Source organism: Ammospiza nelsoni, chromosome 25, assembly GCF_027579445.1.
Source record: "Ammospiza nelsoni isolate bAmmNel1 chromosome 25, bAmmNel1.pri, whole genome shotgun sequence".
In the NCBI taxonomy this organism is placed as follows: domain Eukaryota; kingdom Metazoa; phylum Chordata; class Aves; order Passeriformes; family Passerellidae; genus Ammospiza; species Ammospiza nelsoni.
Genome location: NC_080657.1, coordinates 1,428,434 through 1,439,653, shown reverse-complemented (window position 1 = coordinate 1,439,653; position 11,220 = coordinate 1,428,434). Strand labels below are relative to the sequence as shown.

The window sequence follows — 11,220 nt, the reverse complement described above, 5'->3', positions numbered from 1 at the left end:
AAGGACAAGACCTCTCCATAAACCTGAGTGCTGGCGGATGTGACACTCAGAAACTCCTTTCTCCCAAGATTTTTCGTTTGTTTGTTTGGATTTCAGACCTTCCTCCGAGGTGTTTGTCACCCTGTCACCCAGATGTGACAGCTAACAGCCTGCCAAAGGATTTTTTTTGTGGGGAGGCGGGGGGGGGAAAGTGCAATTTGCTTTTCACTGCTAGAGCAGGATTTAGTGCAATGAGAAAAATCTCCCGAGCCACTGAAGGCGTCACCAGCTTGGTTATTTACATATTCCTCAAAAGGGTGATAACTCCAGCTCCAGCCTCACTGTCTGAGCTGAAACTTCCCTGGAAAGAGACAGACACACAGCTTGGAAAATTTCAGCCCGTGATATTTGTAGAAAACTGGCTGATAATATTCAGCACCCTTCCTGCTCAGCCATGGGATGTCACGCAAAAAAACCCCCAAAAAAATAGAGGAAAAGAAAAACCCACGAGGGGAAAAAAAAAATCTTTAGATTTTCCTTCCTTTCCTCCTTTGGGACAACAGGGCTTTGAGCAGAAATGTCAGTGTGATTTTCACACCACTTTCTTTCCCATTGATTTCCCATCCTGTTTTTTAATCAGAGATTTGGTTCTCTCACAGCATCGCTAACAGAGGTGTCTATTTTAGGAAACACCAGAGGTTTTAAGAAGCTGAGGAGAAAAAGATTATCAACTCATATGGGCTCAGCCTGGAAAGGGAGGGAAAAAATCCTTTAATTGAAATCCCCAGGCTGAAATTCTGTGCAGATTTACCTAAATGGACTTCAAATGATGTCCCTAATATATCAAGGCCTGCTTTTAACTTAATTCAAGCCCTGGGCGTGTGTCTGCAGCCCTTGCACAAGCTGGGCTTTGGATGCTCACTGAGATTATTAGTTTTAAGTGCTAAATCATGCAAGTGTGAAACCCAAATATAAAAACCTGGGCCAGCAATACACCAGCCCAAAGCTCCAAGCAGGAAACAGGATTTTTTTTTTTTTTTTTTTTTTAGTATGTTAAGTATTTGTTTCTATTTTTCCAAATTTAAGCTGGCAAAATCTTGGTGAAAGGACAGACACCGAGTATTTTCTGGTTGGGGAGCAGCAGCTGGGGCTGTGAAGGAACAATACCATGGTTTAATTCCAGTTCAAAGGGATAAAATTTTGTTTCAAAGCTGCTTGGAAGGCTTCTGAGTGCTCCCAATTTTCCAGCTCAGCCTAAACATTTGCTTGGGAAAGCCAGAAGGCTTTGGGAGTCACTAGGGGTTTTAAATAAATAGGTTAAAATAAATAGGTTAAACCTGCCTGGCACAAAGATTCCACACAAGGCAGACCCATCCTCGAGGGGTTTTTGCCCGAAGCAAGTGCAGAGTGCACAGATAAAGTGGGAAAACACCTCCTGGCACAGAGGAGCCCCCAGCCCCACGAGGAGGAGCAGCAGCAGCAAACAGAGGCACCAAGAACATTTCCCTCCTCTCTCCTGCCCCTAACCCGGGGAAAATGAGCCCCCATTCCCATAACAAACACTCCCTGCACGAGCAGGGAGCCTGGCTCACGGGATGAGGTCCTTGCTGGGCTTTGGGGGATCCCCCCAGCCCAACCCCACTATTTGCTGTTTGGGGTCTGCTGCTTGTCCTGCGCCGGCCGCTTGTGTTTCTGCGCCACGCCGTAGGGGACGTGGGCGGCCACGGCGCCCATCTCCTGCGCCCCCTCCACGTGGAACATCTGGTCGTCGAAGAAGATGTGGGGCCTGATCTTCCTGAGCAGAGGGCCCTTGGGAGCCCCCGCCAGGAACAGAGCCTCGTCCGTCTCCAGGCCCCAGCTGCGCAGAGTCTTTAGGGCGCGGGCGCCCGAGCTGGCCGCGCTGCGCGCCGTCACCAGGTACGTGCGGATGGGGCACTCCAGCCTCAGCCCCTTGGAGTAGAACTTCTTCTGCAGCTTGCCCAGCGCCTCCAGGAAGCCCTTAAGGGGGCCCTGAAGGAGCAAGGAATCTTTGGTCAGCTTTTTAATCAGCAGGTTCCCGTCTGTGAGCCGACCCCAAACCATCCCCTGCACCACCACCCAGTGTCGCAGACATCTCTTATGAAAAATCCTTTCCTATGGATTTTTCCTCCTGAGAAGCTGAGAGGCTCCAGGAACAAAATGTAAACAATGGTTATCTGCTGCTGTGGAATGCAACAGGAAAATCTGGGATTGGTCTCATGGGGTTGTTTCTAATTAATGGCCAATCTCAGTCAGCTGGTTTGGACAGAGAGTCCAAGCCACAAACCTTTGTTATCATTCTTTCCTATTCTATTCTTAGCTAGCTTTCTGATGAAATCCTTTCTTCTATTCTTTCAGTATAGTTTTAACATAATATATATAATAAAATAATAAATCAAGCCTTCTGAAACATGGAGTCAGATCCTCATCTTATCCTCAGACCCCTGTGAACACAGTCACGACCTCACACCCCACTGTGGCTTGATCCCAGAGTCTGGAGCATCCCATGAGGGCTGCCTCTCTCCCAGAGCCTTTTCCAGCCCTCAGCCCAGCTGTACCTGTGCCAGGGGTTTGTTCTCGTGGGCCTTTTCGTGCTCAAAGAACATGTCCAGGCCGTGAGCCTTCACGATCTGCTCCGACTCATCCGAGAAGAGCACGGCGTCCCCGTCGAACGCCACCCTCAGCTGCTTCTCCGACACCTCCAGGTCCCTGCTGGGGCTGAAGATGGTGGCTGCAGCAATCCCTGAGGGTGAGGCAGGAGGTGGCAGTTATCCAAGGATCCGTCCTCGTGGCTCAGCCACCAGGAGCAGAGCAAAACACGACGGGCTGGGAGCAAAGCGCCGCGAGGAGACGCGAGCGGGAGCACCTGCAGCTTGGCCCCGAGAGCTTCCACAGCAAGAACAAACCCCCAGATGACAAATCACCCTTTGCATACAAGAATTAAGGAGGAAAAACACCACCTTTGCCTCGGGAGAGCTGAAGGAAAGGCTCATTTCTATGGAAACTGGAGGCTCTTTGGAGCGTCAGCGATGTGGGGCGAGGTTAATGTTGGATTAGGGACATGGAAATTGGAGTTATCCTTCCTGGGATCAACCCCCGAGGGCTCCAGGCTCCCCCCACTGCCCTTCCCCTGAGCTGGACCCCAGACTCACCCTCTTCAATGGCCCCACTCACTTTCTCTGCATCAGAGGAGAGGTAGAGGTTGGTGTGATAGGCCTTGAGGTAACAGATGGGGCTGTTCCCTCCCGTCATGCAGAACCTCTCGATGAACAGATCTGGGGGCAAGAGGGACCCCGGGGTGAGCCTGGCTGCCCCCCAAACCCAGCCTTGGTGCTGGAAGTTAATTTTGGTTCTGCTGCCCAACAGCAGAGCCAGCACCCAGAGCTCCGCCCCACCTGCCAACACCCAGAAAATCCAGGAAAAATATAAAAACTAGGAGAAAACATCTCCTTTTCTTGGTGCCCAGCAATGCCACCACCCAAAAGCCACCAAGGCCAGCTGCGTCCCCATCTCACCGTAGTGGTTGATGCTGTTGATCAAGCGAACCCCAACCTGGGCGTGGTTGTTGGTCATGAGGACGATGTCGAAGAGCTCCTCGCTGTCGGGGTAGAGCTCACGGAGCTGAGCATTCACTGCCTCCAGAGCCTGCAGCACCACGGGGAGAGGGGCTGGGTGTCAGCCAGGCCCCCCAGGCATGGCCCTGACCCCCTTCTCACCCAGCAAAACACTCCTGGTCACCAAATCCACACATCTGGCCAGCCCCAGGTGTGGTGCTCACCCCTTTCCATCAACAGAACACTCCTGGTCACCAAATCCACAAATCTGGCCAGCCCCAGGTGTGGTGCTCACCCCTTTCCATCAACAGAACACTCCTGGTCACCAAAATCCCCACCTCAACTACACCCCGAGCCAAGCTGACATCAGCTGGGAAAAAATAGATTCATTTTAACGGGGGGGGGGAAAATTCCACCTAGCCACTCCTCTGTTTTTAAACACAAAAGGTTTGCAGTTATTAAACGAAGATGAATTAGCTCCAAGTTACAGACAAGTGTTTTTCAAGCAATCAGAAACAAGTCTTGTCCCACTGAGCTGATTAATCTATTTATTGGGAACAGGCTCCAGCACCCAAAACTGCAGTGCTACAGGAGTTAGAAAATAATTTTCAAGTTTGAAACGCCTCATTTCAACACGTCAAAATTAGAAATTGGCCGACTCTGGAGCAAGGCTAAACTCAGCCAATTTACAAGAATAAATAAATTGCAATAATATAATCATAATTGCCAAAAAAAAGAAAGACAATTCCCTAAAGGGAAACTTTAAATGTGATCCAAGGAGATGATTTGTTCAATTCTTGGGCTCGGGATGGAAAATTCAGCCCTGGAAACAGCACACAGGTTTGTCTGCCCTGTGTTTGCTAGTGTCCATCCTGGCCTACATGAGCTCTGCCCCTTCCCCAGAATTTCTGGGGAGCTGTGGCTGCTCACCTTGACGAAGGGGAAGGCAGCCCCGGGGAGGAAGGGCTCGTTCTCGTGGTCCAGCTGGTATTTCACATAGGCCTCCACGCCCTGCTCCGTGTAGATCTTCTGCTCCTCCTCCATGCGGAACAGCGCCCGCGAGGACACGGCGATGGTGATGGCGTTCTCAGGTTTGGGCTGTGGGCACAGGGACAAATCAGGGAGAGACAAATCAGGGAGGGACAAATCAGGGAGGCAGCCCCCAGGTGGATCTCCCAGCACGAAAGGCCACGAGGTGGGTGACACCTCTGAAATGATTTGGAGAAAGACAGAGCAGCTGCATCCCAGCGCTTCAACAGATGAAGCCCTGTCACAGACGTCTCTTATGAAAAATCCTTTCCTATGGATTTTTCCTCCTGAGAAGCTGAGAGGCTCCAGGAACAAAATGTAAACAATGGTTATCTGCTGCTGTGGAATGCAACAGGAAAATCTGGGATTGGTCTCATGTGGTTGTTTCTAATTAATGGCCAATCACAGTCAGCTGGCTCGGACAGAGAGTCCGAGCCACAAACTTTTGTCATCAGTCTTTCCTATTCTATTCTTAGCCAGGCTTCTGATGAAATCCTTTCTTCTATTATTTTAGTATGGTTTTAATATAATATATATAATGAAATAATAAATCAGCCTTCTGAAACACGGAGTCAGATCCTCATCTCTTCCCTCATCCTCAGACCCCTCTGAGCACGGTCACAAAGCCCTGATGCTGCATCCCCACACATCTGGGACGCCTCAGATCCCCCTGCCAAGCCCTCCCGCTGCAAGCAGGCTCCCAGCCCCAGTGCAGAGCCCAGGAGGAGCTGCTGAGGGCCGTGCAGATGGAATTTGTGTGGCTTTTGCCACCCCCCAGGCAGGAGCGGGGCGCGCTCTGCGGCCGAGCCAGATCCGCATCCCGTGACGCCGTCCAGATGTGACAAACAGCCCGCGCCAGCTCAGCTCCTCCAAACACTTGATACAGCTATTGTGGGTGGGAACATGACAAACAGGTGGTGCAGGCAAGGATTTATGAGTCATTATTATTGATGTTTGAGGGCTCCATCCAAAAGTCAAATCCAAAACCTCCTCCAGCTGAAGCCAAGGAGGCGCCTCCAGAGGGACGCAGCGGGGACAGAGGGGACAGAGGGAAAGTCAAGCTCATCTTGACCCTCACCCATCCTCCCTCTGTCCCCTGTTAATCCCCATCACTCACTTGCAAGCACAAAAATAAGTTAATTACTAATTACAGTGAGAAATCCTGGCTGCCAGGACAGCAAATCCTACAGAAGGACAGTGGCACAGAGAGTCCTGTCCCCTATAGGGATGTCCAGCGAGCAGGACAGGGCTTGGGGGGGCTCTCTGAGAAATCCTGGCAGTGAACACTGCAGGAACACCTCACCCCTGCTCCTGGGTGCCTTCCAGGATCCTCTGTGCCGTGAGTAATCCTCCGGCAATGCCGTTTGCTCAGGGTGGAGGGTGCCTCCTCCAGGTGCTCCAAAGTTCAAGCTCCCACCCTGCCCGGGGCTGAACTTTGCCAGGGCCAGGGTGCCCCATCCACACTGGGCTGGCTCTGCCCCCAGCCCCACCCAGGAATGAGTCAGTGGGAGCCTCCAGGAGATTCCCAGCACCAGATCCATCCCAGGCACCTCTCCAGAGGCTGCATCCACTCCCAAAATCCCCCAAATCCCCAGCAAAGCGATTAAACAGCGGGCATTAGGATGAGACCCAGATTAGCTGGGGCTGAGAAGATCAGTGTGGGCGCAGGGATCCCTCTCCCACAGCATTTTCAGGCAATCAGATCCCTTTTGGAAGTGGCTCTTTTAGGAAAGCAGGGGAACAACCCCCCAGGACAGACAGGACCTGACCCATGACACCAGCACTGAACCACAGCCAGGTCCCCAAGGAGTGTCAGCTATTAACTGGTCACAGGCCAAGCCTTGGCACTTCAGCTCATTAATTAATAACCCTGGCGTCATGGGCCATTTATTAGCTGAAAATATTAATAACTCTGAAAGGTCTTGGGACATCCGGCCATTAGCTGGAGTCCTGCTGCTCCAGAGTCCCTGCAGTGCTGGGTGGGCAGCAAATCTTCCAGGTGTGTTTGCTCCCTGATCCTGGACAGGGGTCAGCCTGATTCAGATTCCCAGGACAGAAAACAGGTCAGCAGCCCAGATATAGCAGCACTGAGGTGTGTTCTGAGGGGTGAGAAGGATAATTTGGGGCCACAATCCAAGCTTGGGGTGCCCAGAGGGAATTTCCATCTCCCTCTCTCCTCAACACACACCTCGCACAACAGCCCTGGCTGCTCAAGGTCCCTTCCCCACCCCTGAAAGGCACCAGCCCTCGGGGAGGTTCATTGAAGAGGCAATAAACACAGCAATAAAAATAACCCCGAGCTCCAGGCGTGGGCAGCTGGAGCCCCAGAGGGCAGGCAGCTCTGGGAATGGGATCCTGCCAAGGAAGATTTGCACCTTGTGGAGCACCCGGGGCAGGAAAAGTCTCACCCGGGTGTGCTAAGGCAGCTCCCAGCCCTGCTGCTCCCTGGGAAATGCTGACATTTGGGAAAACGAGGCGATTCTGCACTGCGAGGAGGGAATCTGCATTTTGGCATTTCTTTGAAGTGGATTTCGTTTGGAAGCGTTCCCTCCTCGAGGTTGCTTGGATGCCTCTCCGTCCCCATTAGTGCTGCAGATGGTCACTGCAACGCTCCAAAATGAGCTTTAAAAAGCCTCAGGAACCACAGCACCTCAAATCCTCCCTCTGAGTGCTGCTAACAGCCCACCCAACCCCGCTTTTCCCCAGAAATTGAGATGTTTCAAGGCAAATATTCTTTTGCAAGAGGAAATGTGTGCATGGGAGGGGGTGGGCTTGGTCCCACAGCCCCCATCCCACCACAGCCTCCTCCTCTGCCCTGCAGGCTTTGGGCTGAATCACAAACTCTGTTTTCCCCTCAAAGCATCATCCAAGGCCAGCCAAGGTCACTGAAAGCTCATCCAGCACCAGTCCAGGCTCTGCTCAGACGAATCCAACTGAATCTGGGGATTCGTGGTGAGCTCCTCTTCCTCCCCATGGGAAGGTCAGATCCAGCCCCTCCTGAACCTTGAGCAATAAATTAATGATGGGTTTAAGTGTGAACAGGGTGTGAGGAAGGTCCCATCCCAACCCTGGGTCCATCCTTAGGGTCAGTCAAACAGGAGGGACAACCAGGGATGTGTCAGAGGAACATCAGCCACTGGCACAGCTCCAGGAGCTCCACAAGGCCCAAACCCCACCTGAGAAGTGCAAAAATACCTTTCCAGCAGGCTCCAGCTCCACTGAGTGCAAAGCCCAGCCTGAACCCCCCAGTTTTGGGGTGAAGGTGTATTTCAGGAGCGACTGGGAACAGCCCAATTTTCTGCCTGCAGATCCAACAGCTGGCAGCCTTTAAATCACTGCTCTAATCACTAAATCCCCAGCAGCGCCCCAAGGATTAGAGGCACACATTTGGAAATCCCAGAGGCTCCCAGGATGTGCAGAGGGGCTGTGCTATCCCACCCATGAGAGCCAGAGGTGCCCACAGTGCCACCCAAACCCAGCAGCTCCACTGCCACATCTGGAGGAGCCGCACCGGGGACCCCATTCTGCACCCCTGGATCCTTTTGGCTGCACCCAACTCCATCCTAAAATCCTGCAGGAATTCTGGGCACTTCCCTGAATGCCGCAGAACACCAAATCCTTGTGATTAATTCAATATTCACAGGATTTTTGGTCATGGAAAGGGAAGAGGAAGGGTCTGCTCCACGGTCAAGCATTATCCCCACTCCAGCATCCCAAAAACCACACATGGGCGAGAGGGACGGGTCCCAAAGGGTGCCCAGACGAAGGGAGCCAGCAGAACACCAGCTCCCACTGTCACCAGAGAGGCTGGGGACATTTCCAGCATTGCTGAAGGGTGACAGGTCTCATTGCTGACCTCCCTGGCAGGAGCCAGCCTGTGGCAAGAGCTGCGACCACTGCAGAGCAGGAACGCCCCGTGCACCCATTGCCCAGCCAGGAATGGCTCCCCAAAATCACCTTTTTCTCCTGCCACCTCACTGCTCTCTGCTGCTCCTGTGGGGCCAGGGGGACGGACAGACAGACAGACAGACAAGCGACACCAAACCCCATTTCCTGATGGGCACCGCCAGCCCCCTGCTCGGGGATCAGATTAAAGTTCAGGCTGGTTTGGAGATTTCCAAGAACATTATTTATACTGCAGGGAAGCGCCCTGCAGCCATCCATCAGGGGCTGGCGGCTGTGGGAGGGCAGCTGAGCTGTGCCCATCGCCCAGAGGAGAGGGGCACAGAGCCTGGCATCGCCCCCAGGGCATGGTGGCACAGCTGAGCTGGGTGCCCACAGCCACAGGGCACCCAGGAGAGGCTGGCACAGAGCCTGGCATCACCCCCAGCCCCACAGGGCACAGCTGAGCTGGGTGCCCACAGCCACAGGGCACCCAGGAAAGGCTGGCACAGAGCCTGGCATCACCCCCAGCCCCACAGGGCACAGCTGAGCTGGGTGCCCACAGCAACAGGGCACCCAGGAAAGGCTGGCACAGAGCCTGGCATCACTCCCAGCCCCACAGGGCACAGCCCAGCTCCAGGATGTGAGCACCCAGATCTCGGTTTGCAAAGCACATGGCTGCCCCCCCGTGCCTCAGTTTCCCCTGGTCAGCAAGCTGGCTGCGAGGAGAGGAAGAGGAGGAGCCTGGGCTGGCATCCATGGGCAAAGCGTGGCATGAAAGACAAGGAGCTGCATCCTGCCACCATGCCAGGCTGTGCCTCTGCTCCGGGAGGGCACAGGCGGCAGCAAGGTGAGCTGGCACAGGGGTGAGGGAAGGGGAAGGCACAAGGGGTGCCCCAAGTGAGGGTTTGGAGGCGTCCCCTCGTGGAGAGCTCACACCCAGAGCTTTGTCACGGAAGGTGCCAGCAAGGAGGGTGCCACAGAAGATGCCAGCATAGAAGGTGCCAGCTGTCACCAAGGCCAGCACCTCTGCCACACCTCAGTTTTGGGGGTGCCAGGGCCCCGAGGGTGGCCGTGGCTGTGTCTGGGGGGGCTCACAGGCTGCAGGGACAGGCAGGCACAGCCCCAGCCCCATTATCCCGCTGCCATTCTGGGACACAGCCGCACTTCCAGGCACTCCCGTGGTTAAAACAGGCTCAGCCCTCGTTAGACAATACAGGCTGTCCCTCTGATCTCCGGGGGCAGCGAGGGGCACGACACCCCTGTGCCACCCCCGTGCCACCCCCTGGCTGTCCCCGGCTCTGTCAGTGCCACCCTCCTGTCCCTGGCAGCGCCTCCCGCCTTGGCACAGGGCACAGGCGGCTCATGGGGCACCGGGCCACCCTGCAAGGACAGCCTGGCCCAGGAGGGAGCCAGGAGAGCCACAGAGAGACCCCAGAAAGCGAGGGATGCCATGGAGGAGTGGGAGCACCTGGAGAGAGGAGAGCAGGGGCATCCCCAAGGAGCTGGATGGACACAGGGGGTCAGAGAAACACCAGAGACACCGTGGGGACCCCACAGAGCCTGGGAGAGATGCGGAACGTGGAGACACTCAGGGGGACCCCAAAACTCATGGGGGAAATGAGGAACCGGGAGGAATCCTGGAGGAGATGAGGAACATGGAGACACTCAGGGGGACCCCAGAACAGGTGGAGGAAATGGGGCACTGGGAGGGATCCTGGAGGAGATTGGGCACCAGGAAGGACCCCAGAGATCCTGGAGGAAATGGGGAACACGGAGAGACTCAAGGGGACCCCAAAACTCGTGGGGGAAACGGGGCACCGGGAGGGACCCCTGAAATCCTGGAGGAGATGGGGCACCGGGAGGGATCCTGGAGGAGATGGGGAATATGGAGAGACCCAAGGGGACCCCAAAACTCGTAGGGGAAATGGAGCACCAGGAGGGACCCCAGAGATACTGGAGGAGATGGGGCACCGGGAGGGATCCTGGAGGAGATGGGGCACCCACAGCTACCCGTGGGGGTTCCACGGGGGGATCCAGGGAAGATGAGAGCCCGCAGGAGCTGGGACACCCGGAGGAGACACCGGCAGGGGATGGGGCAGGCAGGGAGCGCTGTGCGGGGGCTCTCACCGATTTGGGTTTCTTCTTGGGGGCCAGGTTGTCGTAGAAAGCCTTGGCTTCATCCCAGGGCCGGCCCGGCGTCCCGGCGGGGCCCGGGGGCTCCATGGCACCGGCGGCTCCGCTCCGTGCGCGGCCCCGCTCCGCGCGTCCCGGCAGCTCCCGGAGCCGGGGCCGGCGCGGCGGAACGCGCTTTATATGGCATCCCATGAAGCTCCGGGCTCTCCGTGCACCGGGACACGCGTTAACCTCTTCGGCACCGAGCGCTGCTCGCTCCGCCCGGTGATACCGGGGAAGCGGGGGGAGCCCCGCTCCGGGGCACAGAACGGCCGGGAGCGAGGGGAAGGGGACGGGGACAAAGGTGGCACCAGCAGGACGGTGGGGCAGCGCTGGGGACGCCGCTCGGTGCCCGGTTCGCCGCTGGTCCTGCGGTCCCCAAGGGCGGGTGTGGGGTTGGGACATCCTTGGGAGCACAGGGAGGACACTCAGGGAGGATGGAGCAGCCAGGAGGGGACAGAGGAGTGGTGGGACCCCGCTCCGTGCCACGGTGACCTGTGGTGGTGGGACCCTGCTCCATGACCTGTGGTGGTGGGACCCTGCTCCGTGCCAGGGTGAGCTGTGCCATTCTCTGGTTCATGCA

General features: G+C 55.7%; 1 protein-coding gene across 1 annotated transcript; it reads right to left on the bottom strand.

Moving 5' to 3' along the window:
* Positions 1-729: 729 nt before the first annotated feature.
* Positions 730-10,743, bottom strand: NT5C1A (5'-nucleotidase, cytosolic IA). The gene is made up of 6 exons (XM_059488852.1): positions 10,593-10,743; positions 4,482-4,649; positions 3,513-3,642; positions 3,150-3,272; positions 2,556-2,740; positions 730-1,989 (listed from the first exon to the last, which is right to left on the bottom strand). Exons 1-6 carry the CDS (start codon positions 10,686-10,688, stop codon positions 1,621-1,623), a joined length of 1,071 nt encoding a protein of 356 aa, XP_059344835.1. The 5' UTR covers positions 10,689-10,743; the 3' UTR covers positions 730-1,620.
* Positions 10,744-11,220: the final 477 nt, after the last annotated feature.

Excerpts from the sequence above, each read along its gene's own strand:
- NT5C1A (XM_059488852.1), bottom strand. The coding sequence starts at position 10,688 with ATGGAGCCCCCGGGCCCCGCCGGGACGCCGGGCCGGCCCTGGGATGAA. Across the intron at positions 3,643-4,481 it reads CTGCCTTCCCCTTCGTCAAG|GCTCTGGAGGCAGTGAATGC; the intron begins GTGAGCAGCCAC and ends GTGGTGCTGCAG. Across the intron at positions 3,273-3,512 it reads CAACAGCATCAACCACTACG|ATCTGTTCATCGAGAGGTTC; the intron begins GTGAGATGGGGA and ends TCTTGCCCCCAG.